This window comes from Schistocerca americana, chromosome 10, assembly GCF_021461395.2.
Source record: "Schistocerca americana isolate TAMUIC-IGC-003095 chromosome 10, iqSchAmer2.1, whole genome shotgun sequence".
Taxonomy (NCBI): domain Eukaryota; kingdom Metazoa; phylum Arthropoda; class Insecta; order Orthoptera; family Acrididae; genus Schistocerca; species Schistocerca americana.
In genome coordinates this window covers 202,733,375-202,751,843 of record NC_060128.1, presented here as the reverse complement: position 1 = coordinate 202,751,843, position 18,469 = coordinate 202,733,375, and the positions used below count along the sequence as shown (strand labels likewise).

Here is an 18,469-nt window from a genome sequence, read left to right as displayed (position 1 = left end):
TAATTCGAATTCCCGAGTGTTAAGATGCCTGCCTCTCTGACCCCCCCCCCCCGCACCCCAACACAATCACGCGAGCGACGGATTGCAGCGATCCCCCGCAGAGGCGCACAGTCTGTTCTCAGACGACAATTCCTGTGTGTCTCGGCAAATCGCCGGGATCCCCGTGCAGTCCGACGAATCGCAGTGCGGCTGCTGGGCTGCGACTCATTTGTCCAGTTACTGAGCGTGGCTCTGTAGTTGTGTTTCGTTTCGATTTGCTCACGTCGAGTAACCGGTTCACGGTACAATTTATGGACATTCTGGTGCCACGAACCGCTTTGGGAAGTTACTTTGCTTGTGGAGTTGTCACTTATCTCAAGAGGTAATACAAGTTACAAGTTGGTATTTCAAGTAATTAAGATTCTGAAGCTTATGCTGTAGCAGGGGAAGTGATGGGAAAGTCGTAGCGACAGCGCTCCATCTGTTGGTTCTATCTATCAGAGAACTACAAGCTTTACCAAAGTATTTCACTTTTAAACAGAGTGACGTACAGTACTTTAATATTAACAAGATATTTTAACTTAAATATTTAGGACAGATGTATTACACGACTCTACTCAAGTCGCTCGTCATTTCGTATAACCTACCTCTATCTCACACAGTTTGTTACAAGAGTTACCGTAATCAGCAGTGGTATTATTGACAACATCGTTGTTGTCGCGCGGAGATTGTAAAACAAATCGTGTAGACACCTGCAATTCGAGTAAGGCTACTAAATGAAAAAGAAATTGTGGACTAATAAAACGTAAAAGGCGTTGTATTAGCCCAGTGGAAAGATTTACACGAGGCACTTGGGGTCAGTCAAAAATGTAATGTTTTCTGTGAAGTAACCGACATTTCTCAAGAAATGCATTTCAAAACAAGTTTAATAAATTTCACCTCCCGTTTTTTTTACACATTGGCTTTTTGCAAGTATTCGACAGGGATACGCAGATTAGCTGCAACTGCAGCTAACCGTAGCAGTTCATTTTTTGTAGCACAGCTACTCGGCTCGTGGTGCCGGTCGAAATCGCTCGCTTGTGGCGAATCGGTGCAACTGCAGTGTGGTTTCCAGTTATCGAGTGCACGATTTGTTCGAATTATAGGAGGTCTTTTTCCCTCTCAAAAGGCCGTTGAACTCATTACATTTATGGAGAAATCGGATTTCTCGAGGTTCGACGTACTTGCTTTAAGAAAAGTTACGTGTGTGTGTGTTTCAGGAACGAGAAGTACTACACGTGCTGCGACGAGCCGTACCTGGACATCACGTTCAACATCACGATGCGCCGCAAGACGCTGTTCTACACGGTCAACCTCATCATCCCGTGCATGGGCATCTCCTTCCTCACCGTGCTCGTCTTCTACCTGCCCTCCGACAGCGGGGAGAAGGTAGGCAGCCAAACTGGTACAAAGCAGTCTGCATCCCACGGGCATTTCTTAAACATAAGATCGCTAGTCGTAGGCCGTCCGGCTGACGGTGGAGACATTTGGAAGTGAGGCCCCGCGGCCGGGTCAGCGCGGCTGTTCCAGGCGTCGTCAGATCCACTGACCGTGCCTGAAATTATGGTGGAATAAAAATGCGAGTAGCACCAGTGCACCCAGGGTTCCCTACAAACTCAGTTACGTACAGAAGATAAATTCATCCATCCCGAGAATCGACAATTGGGATGATTTTTGCCTGTTACCTTTGTCAATACTGGCAATCGTCTATGAAAATGTGGGACATAAATGGTCGTATCTTCTGCTTTAATTGACTTACAAGCTTACATTTTTTACACCGCCAGCGCACCATAGAGTTTAATGTGAGGCTTAAATTTCGACTTGTTACATGTTACATTTACGTCTTCCTGAAAACAAAAAAGTATTAACAGATGGACGAACAGACAGACAGTCGGACAACACGATTAAAAAAATTGTCGCGTTATATAATTACAAATGAATAATTGTCTAATTTCTTCCTTTAGTTGCCTTGTGAAACTTTGCTGCTTGCCAAATTTCATGATTCTAGGTGACGAGTGAGTTTGTGATGTGACGTAAATTTGACTGCATCGACTTAGCTCATATATATTTCACAGTTAAGGGACCGTACACCTCAGTATGTGACATAAATTTCAACCTGATACGGGAAGCCGTTCCTGAAAAGAATGCTTCTTAACAGACAGAGACGGGCAACAGAGCGATCCTGCAAGAGCTCCGTTCTTAGCGATTCAGTTACGGAACTCTAAAACTGAACTAAAGCGTTCATTATTTCAAAAGCAATCGCCACAACTGTTAAAATTCTGATCCTAGTGTGAGACAAGACGGACAATCCTTTCGTGGAAAAATATCTGCGGTTTCCTACGGGGCCAAGATTGCACCCAGGTGCGCACCTCCAAAAATATGGAAATCGCGTGTGGAGATATAGAAACTGGATGTGTAAGGACGCTGTGGGTCCGCCCACGTCCTGCACGTATTCCTGATATCTCCCACGCGATTCCCATGTGTTTGGATCTCTGAAGAGAGGCGCCCACCTGCCTACTGCAGGCGACTGCACTGCTCGCCGCCCCTTCTTACAGTCCGCTGAATGTGTGCGGCGAGTATTTGTGGTGTAGCAAACACTCTGCGTGCCTCGTTTTCAGTTGACTGTCGCTTAGTATACAACTGAAAGGTTCAGTCGTACGTTGCTTACCCAACCCCTATCGGGGAGCAACAAAAATTTTATTCTCACTATTTGATACAGTTATTGACCAAATTTAAGAATTTGGAACGATGTCACAATGTACTGACTATGAGGTATAATCTTAAGTTAAACGTGTAAAAGAGGAAGATAGGTGTTGGAGCTGGAAACTGCCTGCACGGGTGTCGATCCAGCGTAACTCGGGGGGCCCCAGACACCCGTATCTGATAACGAAAGCAGTTTCGACGTAATTCGTATCCTCTCCAAAACTCTGTTTCGCTTACACTCTTAACCTCAGATATTCAAGACATTAACGCTTTTGTACAGTAATTAGACGTCTGAAGCTCTTGTCTAGACGGTAGTTCAGTTACTCAGAAGTGGGAGCCGGAGTTCACTGCTGTGTCATTCTAATTCCTGTGCGAAAGCGAGCTGTGCAAGTACGGGTGATTCTTTTTTGTGGAACGGTGTACTGCTTTTAATAGCATTCCAAAACTATGGACGAGACGAGCACGTCGATACAACGCTCGTTAATGTTGACAACGAAACGGATCGCAGAAATACGCGAAAAGCAGCTCAAACAGAGAGACCCCAGCCACCCCGGCAGCCGGGCGCAGCCGCGTTTGGGGGTCCCTAGTGGTGCGCTACAGGTTCGCAGACAGTTCCGTCTACGCCAGTCGCGGCTGACCCTCTATCTGTGTCGTACCGAGTAGCGCCGAGAGAACACGCTCGTTATTTTAGTGCCGTAGGTCTGCTTGCCTGCTGTCGGTAGAGACGGAGCCTACAGGCGGTGTCTTCACCGCAGCAGACGATTGCAGCCACCCCACCTTTCACTTTTGGAACACCTTTCGGATAATTAATGAAATGCCGCTGCAGTTGCTTAATTGGAACTTTATTAAGTCCACACGACTGGTTTCGGCCTGTACAGTAGGCAACTGTATCTGAAAGTTATAACGTAGAGAGCGAGGGGTTTATTTAATCATTTGGCGGTGCTTCTGCACAGAGTGAGTTTCAGCCACCAGTGTGGCGACCTGACAGGAGCCCCCCCTTCACAACGCCGACCGCTGCGAGGCGCGCAGGAAGGCGGCCAGTCAGCTTGCGGAAGCCACCGACCGAAGTCTGGAGACGCTACGCTTCCAGTTTGAGCATCCAATGCGTGAACAGTTGGATCGAGATGGTTCTGCATCGGGCCTAAATCCGGCTGGCGTGGTGGCCAGGGGAGTGCGCTATACTCGTCCCGGTGCTCTTCGGACCACTGCGACCTGTGTGGTACGTTGCATTGTCGTGCTGGTAGATGCCATCGTGCCGAGGAAGAACAAACTGCACGTAGCGGTAAATGCGGGCCGCAAGGATAGATTCATACTTTTATTAGTCCAGAATGACGAGACCGTGCAGGGAATGCCACGAAAACATTTCCCAGACCGTAACGCGCGTTTGCTTTCAGACGTTACGTGCCTTACACGCCAACGAGCGTGCGAGTCGCAGCCGTCAGCACGGGTGCGAGACCCAGGCGCCTGCTGCGGCCAGCAGACGCTGCCGGTGGGCCCTCGGTCCATCTGGCCGTTCGCCGTCTGTTCGTTTACGCAGCCGGCCGTCCACCCTCAGTGGTGCACCACAGATGCCTCGCCGCCGGTTTCGTCTAGGACCGTTTCGCAATGCACGGTATACTTTCATTATGGCGGCGCGTGAACAGCTTACAGACTTTGCCTTTTCAGAAATGGTTCCACCCTTGTGGCGAAAGCCAATGATCCTCCCCTTTTGAACGTCAGGTAAAGTCTCTCCGTTTGCGCCTTACGACGACTGCACTGTTTCGCGTCCCCCAGAAACGCTTTATATACCCATCTCTGGCAGTGGTGCCACGTGCAGTCTATGTGTGGATATTGCAGTGACATTAATGCGACTGGACCGTGTATAGAGGCCGAAACCGGTCGTGTGTGGTCGATAAAGTTGCAGTTAGGCAACTAGGGCGACTTTTCATTAATTGAACGACAGTCGTGGAATCGCCGTCGTCCAAGAAAGGAGAAACTAAGAATTTGTCGGATACTTGTGCGAAGCTTTCCGCTGTCGATCTCGAACGAGCGTTACGTCACCGTACTAGTCTTTGCTAAAGCTTTTCAATGCGGGTAAAGAAGTATTCAGTTCTATACAGGACTTGGGTTCGTAGAGCAGTTTACGGGACTCAGCACGCTACAGAATTATGTGGCCACCTGTGTGCTGCAGCTTGTCTGCAGTGAAAGGCCTGCACGTATAGATGGGAATACGTGCGGCCTGGCTGTGAGCCGTGTTGCGCTCCCCCTTTTTTTATTTTTTTATTAATCTCATTTTGCTCGTTTTCGTTCGTTGTATGTGCTCGGGGCGGACGTCGTAAGTCATCCGTTCAGGTTTGTCGTTGATCGGTTAGCTGAGTTTTTTTTTTTTTATTACAGAGGGCAGCTAACCCTCTGAGCGAACACGCCGAGCTACGGTGCCGGCTGGCGGCGAGACAGGGGGGCCCGAGCTGCGTCACGGCTGCGGCGGTGGCAGCCACCGGTAGCCGACACGTTCTCGTATTACAGGTGAACAGTAGACGGAAATCATAAACAAGGTGTATCTAAACTACAACCACAAAATACCGGACGGTCTTCAGAGATTTTATCCTGTGTATTTTCATATGACACACACGTGGAGACCCCTGACTCACAACAGACTAATTGTGTTTCGTTTTGATCCCTTATCCCCATTCATGAGTGTATCTGGATTATACCAACAGTATCTGCATAACAGTGCAAAAGTCGACAGTATGCGTCGTGTGTCGGTCGCAGTAGCTGCTTTGCAGCGACACTTCGCCCCCGAGCTCGCATTCACCGCTGCTCGCGTTTTTTTCCGAGACGTTGTTAGAGGCACGTCGCGAATCCCCAGCAGGAGAGACACGGCTATTGACGGCACGTGTCTCGTACGGCACGTGTCCACCGAGTGCAGCGGAGGAGCAGCAGAGAGGCGCTGCGTCCAGCCAGCTGTCCCCACAGCAGCGGCAGCGGCAGTCAAGGCGTAGCACCGAGATTAGCCGCACGTCGCCCACTTTGTTACTAGAACGTTTTCATTGTTACATATTGCAGACTTTCACACTCAGAGAAACAAAAGTAAACGGGCTAATAAATAGAATAACTGACATTATTAATCTCTTGCGAGCCACCAGGCGCCGTGGGCCCAAGTACCGAAACACAAAACTTTGCCTGTGGAGCTCGCTTCTACCTTGTGTACACGCACTTGCATACCTAGACATGAGGCAGTCCACCGACCGTATAGTGGCAACTAGCCCGGCATTTGCCTCTGCCTGCCGCAGGTGTCGCTGTCCATCTCGATCCTGCTGTCGCTGACCGTCTTCTTCCTGCTGCTGGCCGAGATCATCCCGCCCACGTCGCTGGTGGTGCCGCTGCTGGGCAAGTTCGTGCTCTTCACCATGATCCTGGACACCTTCAGGTGGGACTGCCACACGCTCAAACACCTACCTCTGTCGCCACTCGCCCCCTTTTCTTGCTACTGTCGCCAACTGTGTTTCCGCGTGTTGCTTTCAGCTACTGGATACATTCCGCGATCAAATCTGATTAAATCTTACACCGAAATAACGGTATCCTGCAATGTGTAACAGATATCTGACAACAATGGAAGCACAACTTTTTTTTACTTAAACTATGTATTTTTGATCTACATGAAAGTTTGTTGTAGGCATTCCACTATCGTCCTCGCGTAAATTCTTGTTTTTGTATAGGCCTTATTGTAAGTGAAAATGATTGTTCTGATTATTTTATGAATTAATTTCTTCTTCTTCCATCAAAACACTAATTTCTATCTTTTGAGTAGATTTTTTTTCCTTTACACCACAGTATAAAACGTAACACTTACGTAGGCAAGTTCGAGGTAGTAACGTTTCAGCGGAACTGACAGTCGAACTCAGCACAAGTTGCCGCCATAGGCAGAGCACCCGTCACAGATTATTCTACAACCCATCAATTTTACAGGGGGTGTCCTAACAAAAATAAATCTTTTAAAATAACTGATCACAAGTTAACTTTTGTATGTAAACAATGTGTTTTGATGTACAAATGGTTCAAATGGTTCTGAGCACTATGGGACTTAACTTCTGAGGTCATCAGCCACCTAGAACTTATAACTACTTAAACCTAACTAACCTAAGGACAACACACACATCCATGCCCGAGGCCGGATTCGAACCTGCGACCGTAGCGGTCGCGCGGTTCCAGACTGTAGCTCTTAGAACCGCTCCGCCACACCGGCCGGCTTTTGATGTACATAAGTACAAGTGAAATAACTCGTACATTTATTCCGTGATTAAAAAATAAAAAAATACTGATTCCGCGTGACACACACACACACACACACACACACACACACACACACACACACACACACACACACATACGGACACGCACACATACGAGCTAGCTGACTCACAAAGCATCTTCAATTTCACATACACAGTCTTTACGCGAGATATAAGTACGAGGAAGCAATGTGTTCGCTGGATCGTACGGAAAGATATGGCTGTTCGTTCTTTTAGCGCGCTATACGACATTGGAATAATAGAGAATTGTGAAGGTGGTTCGATGAACCCTCTGCCAGGCACTTAAATGTGGTTTCTAGAGTATCCTCGTAGATGCAGATGTGTGTGTTCCTAGGTAGTAAACTTACCCGTAATGCACAACGCCTCTGTCTCTCGTAGCGTCTGCCACTACGGTCGCCTCACCATCTTCATGACGTTTTCGCTTTTACTGAATCAACCTGTAACGAGACGCGCAACTACTCTTGGAATCTTACCTGTTTCTGATGTGGGTCGCAGACCGACAACCAATATTACAGTACCCGTCGAACGAGGGTTTTGTAAACTACCTGCATTTCCTCAGGATTCTTCCACAGTATCTCAGACTGGCATCTGCCTTACCTGCGACTACTTTTATGTGGTCGTTCTCAATTAAATCGATCCGTACATATACTTCCACACACTTAGTGCATCTTCCTGCGTCCAATGATTGTTGAGCAGGCAAACACCAGTGGCACTTTCCTCCTATTCGTTAGCAATGTGTTATACCTGTTTTTGTTGCAGGTCGATTGCCACTGCCCGCACCGAGTACTTTCTCCTCATCCAGCAGCATCAGACGCGAAAAATGTTGAGGAACTTCCGACGTTCCCCGTTAGGTGGTATGTTGTAAACACTAATGGTCCTGTAACAGTCGCCCAAAGTGCCCCCTTTAAGAACGACTCGCAAAGAGCTCTCCAATCCAGTGACAAAGCTAGTGTGATGTTCCGCGAGCTAGTATTTTGTGTGTTAGGCTGCTCTTTGGATCGTCTTCAGTAAATCGGGGAAGACGACACTACCTGGCCGCCTTCTGGTCTCGTTGACGAGCAGAGCGAAGTGGGTTCGCCACGGTCGTTGTTTTCTGAATCCGCGTTTGATTCCTACAGCGGAGATTAGGCCGCATAGGGAGCCTAAAACACATTCCCAAATTCCACAACAGACCGACATCACAGGTGTCGGCCTATAGTTTTGTTCTCGAAACCGGGAAAGACATGTGAATCCTTCCAGTCACTTATAACCCATCGCCCGTCAGATTGTTTCTGTTGTACTGAGCGAATTCAGTTTATTTTCTATCCGACAGTCGGTAATTTCGCTGTCTGTTGTTTTGACATCCGCGCGAGCACTGAAACGCGGAACCACAGTTGTTTCCTGAGCGAAACAATTTCGCGCCAACTTATTCATTATGTTGGCCTTCTCTGTCACCATCACTTCAATGCTGTTACTATCACTGGGTGTCTGGAGAGATGGCTCCGTTTTAACATAAACTTTTGTTTTTCTGTCAGATCGGTAGGTAGAATTTTCCTTTGGAAACCGTTAAATGTTTCATGCCTGGCTCTCGTTACGCTCAAGTTTGTCTGCCTGTGAGGCTGTGCCAACGTTAAAGCTTTCTCCGCTCTGCAACACGGAGGGGCTCTCCCACCTCACAAAACCCTCTGCGACTTGTGTGCATCTCTGTCTACAGCTGCACCACGGTACAGAGATTACCGAAATGCTTTAAATGTTCGCAAATGTAAAACATACTCTTCACAGGACAGTAGCATCTTGTGACTGTAATGTCAGTGAGACGCAAACTGAAGCAGTCAACAATACATATTGCGATAGTCATAGTGTAAGATATTTGTTTTGTAGATTTATTGCGTTTTCGTGGAGAATACCCAGCACTCCGTCAGCGTTTTACCGCTCCTCTTGATATTATCGATAAAACAAATATCGCACTAGACTAATATGGGACCACGTAAAATTCTGTTTTAAAAATCATCTTGTTTGTAACAGGAAACAAACGGGAGGTTTCCCTCCACACTGGACGACCTCCAGCTATTATCGTGTAAAACATGTGAAGTTCATCGCTCAAAAACTTTTCGAGACTTTTGCAAACAACGTCTTGCCTTTATGCAGTGCTGCACATGGGCACTTTTAAAAAGACACAAATGAAACTAGGTTCGTTTTTTAGGTGTAGACAGGTTTCATGTGCAATGTATCTGCCTAACGTCGTGGTAATCACGCATTCCTTTTTGCAGCTGAAATGTGTCATTTCTGCTTTGACACTGAACATTAGCGCATACTGCGAAGACGTGTTTTTTTAGTAGTCTTCTGTAACGTACACTTTCCGCCTTCCAACGAGGGTGGTAGTTATAAGCGTAAAGCTTTTAATAAAATGTTAGGTAATAACTCAGAGATTAACTTCGGCCTCAGATAGCGCTAGCCAGAGATAAAGTAGAAAGCACATCGCTGTCTACCTTCATGTGTTTCTTCGTTCCGTAGAGGCAGGTGAACATTGTCGATGGTGAGCCTTCATTTGTCTGTTTTGATAGACAGTATGTAGAGAGCGACTGTGTAAGAAGAACTCTGATCCGACAGTAACAAAAGCAGACAAAAAGGAACGGAACACGCTTTTGTAGCATTATATTTAAGCAGTCGGTATAATAGCCATAATTAATTTTAGGTGAAAAGTTTTACACACAGCCTGTTGTTGTTGTTGCTGTTGTGGTCTTCAGTCCAGAGACTGGTTTGATGCAGCTCTCCATGCTACTCTATCCTGTGCAAGCTTATTCATCTCCCAGTACCTACTGCAACCTATATCCTTCTGAATCTGCTTAGTGTATTCATCTCTTGGTCTCCCTCTACGATTTTTACCCTCCACTCTGCCCTCCAATACTAAATTGGTAATCGCTTGATGCCTCAGAACATGTCCTACCAACCGATCCATTCTTCTAGTCAAGTTGTGCCACAAATTTCTCTTCTCCGTAGTTCTATTCGATACCTCGTCATTAGTTATGTCATCTACCCATCTTCCACATTCTTCTGTAGCACCACATTTCTAAAGATTCTATTTTCTTCTCGTCCAAACTATTTATCGTCCATGTTTCACTTCCATACATGGCACACCCAACACAAGTACTTTAAGAACGACTTAATGGCACTTAAATCTGTACTCGATGTAAACAAATTTCTGTTCTTCAGAAACGCTTTCCTTGTCATTGCCAGTCTACATTTTATATCCTCTCTACTTCGACCATCATCAATTATTTTGCTCCCCAAATAGCAAAACTCATCTACTACTTTAAGTGTCTCATTTCCTAATCTAATTCCCTCAGCATCACCCGATATAATTCGATTACATTCCATTATCCTCGTTTTGCTTTTGTTGATGTTCATCTTATATCCACCTTTCAAGACACTGTCCATTCCGTTCAACTGCTCTTCCAGGTCCTTTGCTGTCTCTGATAGAATTACGTCATCGGCTAACCTCGAAGTTTTTATTTCTTCTCCATGGATTTGAAATTCCTACTCCGAACTTTTCTTTTGTTTCCTTTTCTGCTTGCTCAATATACAGATTGAACAACATCGGGAATACGCTACAACCCTGTCTCACTCCCTTCCCAACCACTGCTTCCCTTTCATTCCCCTAGACTCTTATAACTGCCATCTGGTTTCTGTACAAATTGTAAATAGCCTTTCGCTTCCTGTATTTTACCCCTGCCACCTTCAGAATTTGAAAGAGAGTATTCTAGTCAACATTGTCAAAAGCTTTCTCTAAGTTTACAAATGCTAGAAACGTAGGTTTGCCTTTCCTTAATCTTTCTTCTAAGATAAGTCGTAAGGTCAGTATTGCCTCACGTGTTCCAGTATTTCTACGGAATCCAAATTGATCGTCCCCGAGGTCGGCTTCTACTAGTTTTTCCATTCGTCTGTAAAGAAGTCGTGTTAGTATTTTGCAGCTGTGGCTTATTAAACTGACTGTTCGGTAATTTTCACATCTGTCAACACCTGCTTTCTTTGGGATTGGAATTATTATATTCTTCTTGAAGTCTGAGGGAATTTCGCCTGTCTCATATCTTGCTCACCAGATGGTAGAGTTTGGTTAAGCTTGGCTCTCCCAAGGCTGTCAGTAGTTGTAATGGAATGTTGTCTACTCCCGGGCCTTGTTTCAAATTAACTCTTCACGCAATATCATAACTCTTCATCTACATCCTCTCTTCCATTTCCATAATATTGTCTTCAAGTACATCGCCCTTGTATAGGCCCTCTATATACTCCTTCCACCTTTCCGCTTTCACTTCTTTGCTTAGAACTGGTTTTCCATCTGGGCTCTTGATATTCGTACAAATGGTTCTGTTTTCTCCAAAGATCTCTTTAATTTTCCTGTAGGCAGTATCTATCTTACTCCTAATGAGATAAGCCTCTACATCCTTACGTTAGCCATTTTGCACTTCCTGTCGATCTCATTTTTGAGACGTTTATATTCCTTTTCGTCTGCTTCATTTACTGTATTTTTATATTTTATCCTTGCATCAATTAAATTCAATATTTCCTCTGTTACCCAAGGATTTTTACTAGCCCTCGTCTTTTTACCTACTTGATCCTCTACTGCCTTCACTATTTCATTCCTCAAAGCTACCCATTCTTCTTCTACTGTTTTTCTTTCCCCATTCCTGTCAATAGTTCCCTAATGCTCTCCCTGAAACTCTCCACAACCTCTGGTTCTGTCAGTTTATATAGATCCCATCTCCAGAAATTTCCGCTTTTTTGCAGTTTCATCAATTTTAATCTACTGTTCGTAACCAATAGATTGTGGTCAGAGTCCATATCTGCCCCTGGAAATGCCTTACAGTTTAAAACCTGGTTTCTAAATCTCTGTCTTGCCATTCTATAATCTATCTGAAACCTTCCAGTATCTCCAGGCCTCTTCCATGTATACAACCTTCTTTCATGATTCTTGAACCAAGTGTTAGCTATGATTAAGTTATGTTCTGTGGAAAATTCTACCAGGCGGCTTACTCTTTCATTTCTTACTCCCATTCCATATTCACCTGCTACATTCCCTTCTCTTCCTTTTCCTACTATCGAATTACAGTCACCCATGACTATTAAATTTTCATCTCCCTCCCCTATCTGGACAATTTCTTTTATCTCATCATACATTTCATCAATCTCTTCGTCATCTGCGGAGCTAATTGGCATATAAACTTGTACCACTGTGGTAGTCATGGGCTTCATGTCTATCTTGGCCACAATAATGTGTTCACTATGCTGTTTGTAGTAGCTTACCCGCACTCCTATTTTTTGATTCATTATTGAACCTACTCCTGCATTACCCATATTTGATTTTGTATTTATATTCACTTGACCAGAAGTCTTGTTCCTCTTGCCACCGAACTTCACTAATTCCCACTATATCTAACTTTAACCTATCCATTTCCCTTTTTAAATTTTCTAACCTACCTGCCCGATTAAGGGATCTGACATTCCACGCAGTTTTCTTCCTCCTGATAACGACGTCCTCTTGAGTAGTCCCCGCCCGGAGATCCGAATGGGGGACTATTTTACCTCCGGAATATTTTACCCAATAGGACACCATCATCATTTAACCATACAGTAAAGCTGCATGCCCTCGGGGAAAGTTACGGCTGTAGTTTCCCCTTGCTTTCAGCCGTTCGCAGTACCAGCACAGCAAGGCCGTTTTGGTTAGTGTTACAAGGCCAGATCAGTCAATCATCCAGACTGTTGCCCCTGCAACTACTGAAAAGGCTGCTGCCCCTCTTCAGGAACCACACGTTTGTCTGGTTTCTCAACAGATACCCCTCCGTTGTGGTTGCACCTACGGTACGGCCATTTCTATCGCCGAGGCACGCAAGCCTCCCCACCAACGGCAAGGTCCATGGTTCATGGGGGAAGACACACAGCATATACACACAGCACATTCGGCCGTATTTTATGCGAGTCTATAGAAGGAATTTAAAAATCAAAATACGTTTAACTAATAACAATCGAGGTACATTTAATAACAATTTTTAGTGAAATGGGCTTCACTGTAATTTTTTAATTCCGTTTGTAGACACGCACAAAAGATGGCTGAGGACGCCATGTGTGGAACTTTTCATGTGAAATTAATTACGGTTGTCAGAACCGCTCTTTACATATGGTATGTAATTGCAATAGCGCCCTAGATTCATCTTAGACTGTTTTTGCTCATGACGGATCAGTACACTCATTACAAACTCGCTCTCTACGGAGTGATAATCAAAAGATATAAACCAAGACTCATCATTGATAATCTTCGTCTTCCTCTACGGAACCGAGAAACATAAGAAGTTCGGCAGCAATGGACATTCTACTAACATTATGTCAGGACGAATTTATTCGGTGACTTTTACTTCCTATTTTTTTTAAAAACTCACGAATGTAACTGCTACCCGCGATGAAACGTGGAAAGGATACGACATGCCGTCTCCTAACACAATAATTACGATGTTCTAATCGACGCCAGGGAGTGAGTCCCTTTTTAATTTGAGGAGACACTAGTGTGCTCTGTGTATGCTGATTATGTGGCTTCCAAATTAATTCTGAAAAGAATCTGTGTGGAAGCAGAGGTTTGGTGCATTGGAACCCTATAAAGACACGATGCTATGCGAAAGCGAGGAAACGCTACGTAATGGAAGGTTTGACAGTGCACGTGCCTGGCATTTCATCCATTTATAGTTCCATCCTGCATTCCTGATTGTTCTATTGCATTCGCACCCACTGCCCTGCGATCTTTTACTCAACGGTTCTCGATTGCAAGCAATTTCTTTGGAGTTTGCGAACACCATGTGTTCCAGTCTTCATTACCCGTTCCTCTTCTGTTCGTAAAAGTAATTCTTCATTCATCATTCTGTGAGTACAATGTACTTTTAGAATTTTTCTTTCGAAACTATCCTAGTATTTTTCCTTGGCGACTGCCCACGATTTTCTACGGTGTAATCAAAAAAGGATTTGCTTCACCTCGGTTCCAAGACTTCCGGAAAACTGGAATAGAGATCAACGTAAACATCATTTCCGCCCTTTTCATTGCTCATGAAAACCACACATTGCATGTTGTACCACCATACAGCGAGACCTTCAGAGGTGGTGGTCCAGACTGCTGTACACGCCTGTACTTCTAATACCCAGCAGCACGTCCACCTGTATTAGTCGTGGCACACTATCCACAAGTTCGTTAAGGCACTTGTGCTCCAGGTTGTCCCACTCCTCAACGGCGATTCGGCGTAGATCCCTCAGAGTCGTTGATACGTCACGTCGTCCATAAGCAGCCCTTTTCAATCTATCCCAGGCATGTTCGATAGGGTTCATGGCTGCAGAACATGCTGGCCACTCTAGTCGAGTAGTGTCGTTATCCTGAAGGAAGTCATTCACAAGATGTGCACGATGGGGGCGCGAATTGGCGTCCATGAAGACGAACGCCTCGCCAGTATGCTGCCGATGTGGCGGCCTTGTCACAGAGGGCGGAGGTTCAGGACACTCTCTTGTCCTAGGGGTGGGAAACTGCCCCTAAAGAATCAGCAATGTTCAACGGCATGAGGATGCAGAAGGCAATGGAAACCACATAACGTGTATCCACAGGACGTGTGGCCTGTAGCTGAAAAAAGTGTCATTATGATCTCTCCATTGGCAATAGATTCCAGTATAGTTTCCATTTCGGATCTTCATGAGGGGACTGCCAAGGGGGCGGTGACCATGAGAAAAAGATTAATTAATCAACTAAAGGATAACGTTCTATAAATCGGGGCGTAGAATGATTTCTAATCAGATGAATATAGAATAATGTCAACAGCAGTAAAAATGGTATAACGGGAGTAGGATTCGTTATGAATAGGAAGGTAGGGCACAGAGAGTGTTACTGTCAACAGTTCAGTGATAGAGTTGTCCTTGTCACAATTGACAGCAAACCAGCACCGACAACGATAGATCAGATATACATGCCGACGTCGCAAGCTCAAGATGAAGAGATAGAGAAAATGTATGAGGGTTTTGAAAGGGTAATGTGGTATGTAAATGGGGATGAAAATCTAATTAGATTAGATTATATTAGATTAGTACTTGTTCCATAGATCATGAATACGACGCTTCGTAATGATTGTGAGGCTACAGTGAAGATCCCTAGCTCTTTAAATAAGTGTCTGCAGGATGATCTTGGATGAGCTCCAGCAATTATTCTCATTACACGCTTTTGTGCAATAAACACTATTTTACTCAATGATGAGCTACCCCAGAATATAATGTCATACGAAAGCAGAGAATGAAAATAGACGTGGCAGGCTAATTTAATGAGATGTATATCGCCAAAATTTGCAATGTACCTAATAGGGATTCAGCAGATCTTCAGCGTGATTTTTCCAGTTCAACCTCTCATCAATGCATACACCTAGAAATTTTTAATATTCTACCTTAGATACCGATTTCTGACCGAAGTCTATACTTATTGGTGTCATTCCATTTACTGTTGAACTGTATATACGAAGTTTTGTCAAAGTTTAATGAGAGCCCATTTGGAGAGAACCACTTAATGATTTTCTGAAAAACATCGTTTACAATTTCATCAGTTAATTCTTGTCTTCTGGGTGTGATAGCTATACTTGTATCATCGCCAAAAAGCACCAGCTTTGCATCTTCGTGAATATAGAATGGCAAGTCATTAATACATATTATGAACAGCAGAGGACCCAAGACCGAACCTTACAGCACCCCATTCTTGATTGTTCCCCAGTTTGACAAATCACCAGTTTCTTGCATATTATGTGAACTACTTATTTCAACTTTCTGCACTCTTCCAGTTACGTATGATTTAAACCATTTGAGCGCTGTACCATTCATACCACAGTACTTATCTAGAAGTATTCCATGATTTACACAATCAAAATCCTTTGAGAGATCACAAAATATCCCAACGGGTGCCTTCTGGTTACTCAGAGCATTTAATATTTCATTAGTGAAAGTATATATAGCATTTTCCGTCGAAAAACCTTTCTGGAAACCACACCGACACTTTGTTAAAACTTTATTTTTACAAAGGTGTGAAGCTACTGTACAATACATTACTTTTTCAAGAATTTTGGATAAGGCAGTCAGAAGAGAGATTGGGTGGTAGTTGTTGACATCAGACGTATCCCCTTTTTTATGCAGTGGTTTAACAATGGCATACTTCAGTCTATCTGGGAAAATACCCTGCTTCAGAGAGCTATTACATATGTGGCTAAGAATCCCTCTTATCTCTCAGGAACAAGCTTTTATTACCCTGCTGGAAATGCCATCAATTCCATGTGAGCTTTTGTTCTTGAGAGAGTTTATTATCTTCCTAATTTCAGAAGGAGAGGTGGGTGGAATTTGAAATGTATCAAATTGTGTAGTAAGGCCTCTTTCATTAACTGCCTTGCTTCTTCTAATGAACTTGTAGATCCTATTTTCTCTACAACATTTAAAAAATCTCTCCCTTGTAATCATATTCCAAATTGTTTTGATTTTGTTATCAGAGTTATTAATCTCAGACATGATGCACATGCTTCTGGACTTTTCAATAACCTTTCTTAATGTAGCACAGTAATTTTTATAATATTTGGCTGTTTCTGGGTCATTACTCTTTCTTGTTGTTAGATACAGTTCCCCTTTTGTGATTACAAGATATTTTTATTCCTTTAGTAAGCTAAGACTTTTTGCATGCTTTCTTATAATTAGATTTAACTGCTTTCTTGGGGAAACGGTTTTCAAATTCTCTTGCAAGTGTATCACGAAATAAGTTATATTTTAAATTAGCATCGGGTTCCTTGTACATCTCATCCCAGTCTAACTCCTGAAGATTTTCCCTGAAATTTCTAATTGTTGAGTCATTAATTGAATGCACAACTTTAGAGGGTAGTTTTGAATTACTGAATGGAGCTGTGTCATATACTGTAACTAGCTGAGCATCATGATCAGAAAGCCCATTCTGAACAGGACATGAATTTATGTTTTTAAATTTATCTTGGTCTATAAAAGTGTTATCTATCAATGTGCTGCTGTCCTTTACTACCCGAGTAGGAAAATTAATGACAGATGTCAAAGTGAAAGAACCGAGCAAGACTTCCAGGTCATTCTTCCTATTACACTCTTTCAGTGAATCAACACTGAAGTCCCCACAAATAATAATTTGCTTTCCCCTATCTGACAGATAGCACAACAAGGCATCCAAGTTTTCCAGGAATAAATGAAAGTTTCCTGAAGGGTACCTATATACTATTACAATTATAAAAAGAGCCCTCCATCAATTTAAGTTGACAGGCACATGCTTCCATATGTTGCTCTTGACAAAACTTTTTTGTATCCAAGCTCTCTACACAGTGATACCTTTTGACGTATATGGCAACTCCTCCTCTCACCTTATTCTCTCTACTCATATGTGCAGCTAGTTTATAACCACTGATATTTACCTTTTCCATATCAGGCAGGATGTGATGCTCAGACAGGCATAGTATATCTTTTACTTTATCAGATTCAATGTCATCTATGCCAACCAGGAGCTCATCTACTTCATTTTTCAATCCTGGAATATTTTGGAGAAAAATGGTAACATTATTTTTTACTTTACTTTTGTGAGAATCTACTTTTTCTTTAATCCGCCGCCGGCCATTGTGGCCGAGCGGTTCTAGGCGCTTCAGTCTAGAACCGCGCGACCGCTACGGTCACAGGTTCGAATTCTGCCTCGCGCATGGATGTGTGTGATGTCCTTAGGTTAGTTAGGTTTAAGTAGTTTTAAGTTCTAGGGGACTGATGACCTCAGATGTTAATTCCCATAGTGCTCAGAGCCATTTTAATCCGCCAATATTTTGGTTAAATATGGTAACATTAGTATTTACTTTACTGTTGTGAGAATCTTCTGAGTTTTGGACCTCTTTAGCACCTGCCTGCGTGAACTTCTCATTGGACACTGATATTAGTCTAAAAAATGAGGTACATCCATGAGTACTAGTGTCCCCCCTTATGGATTATGGATTTCGCTAACAACCCTGCCAGTTTACCCTCTTCTTTCCTACTGAGGTGTAGGCCATGCCTCGTGAAATCCTCCCTATCAATAGCCTCGACAGGAACCAATCCAATGTCTGACAGAGTGTCCGCCCTACGCAACTGGTCCAACTCCGTATTTACCCTCCTGACAGAGCGGTTCAACTGGGGCCGATCATGCAGCACGAAAGCAGGCACCAGCCCAACATTGGTATGGGTCGTTGCAGAGGCTATTTTCACCGGGTCACACTCCATACTGTAGCCCTGATCCGTATCAATACTGTTTCCCACTCCACTCCCTATCATCACTAGATCCTGCTTTGAGAAACCCTTGCACAGGGAACCTATATCCTCTACCACCTGGCTAAGACATGCACTTGGCTTGAAAAAGTTTGTGACCTGGTACCTGTCACCTAATTTTTCCCGCAAAATCT

General features: G+C 44.0%; 1 protein-coding gene across 1 annotated transcript in view; it reads left to right on the top strand.

Annotated features, from left to right (window-relative positions):
- LOC124552396 (acetylcholine receptor subunit alpha-like) overlaps positions 1–18,469 on the top strand; it is a 354,641-nt gene that overhangs the window by 248,217 nt on the left and 87,955 nt on the right. Inside the window, exons 7-8 of the mRNA XM_047126656.1 lie at positions 1,239–1,407; positions 5,994–6,130. Coding sequence (XP_046982612.1) covers positions 1,239–1,407; positions 5,994–6,130 — 306 coding nt within the window. The remainder of the gene's footprint in view (positions 1–1,238; positions 1,408–5,993; positions 6,131–18,469) is intronic.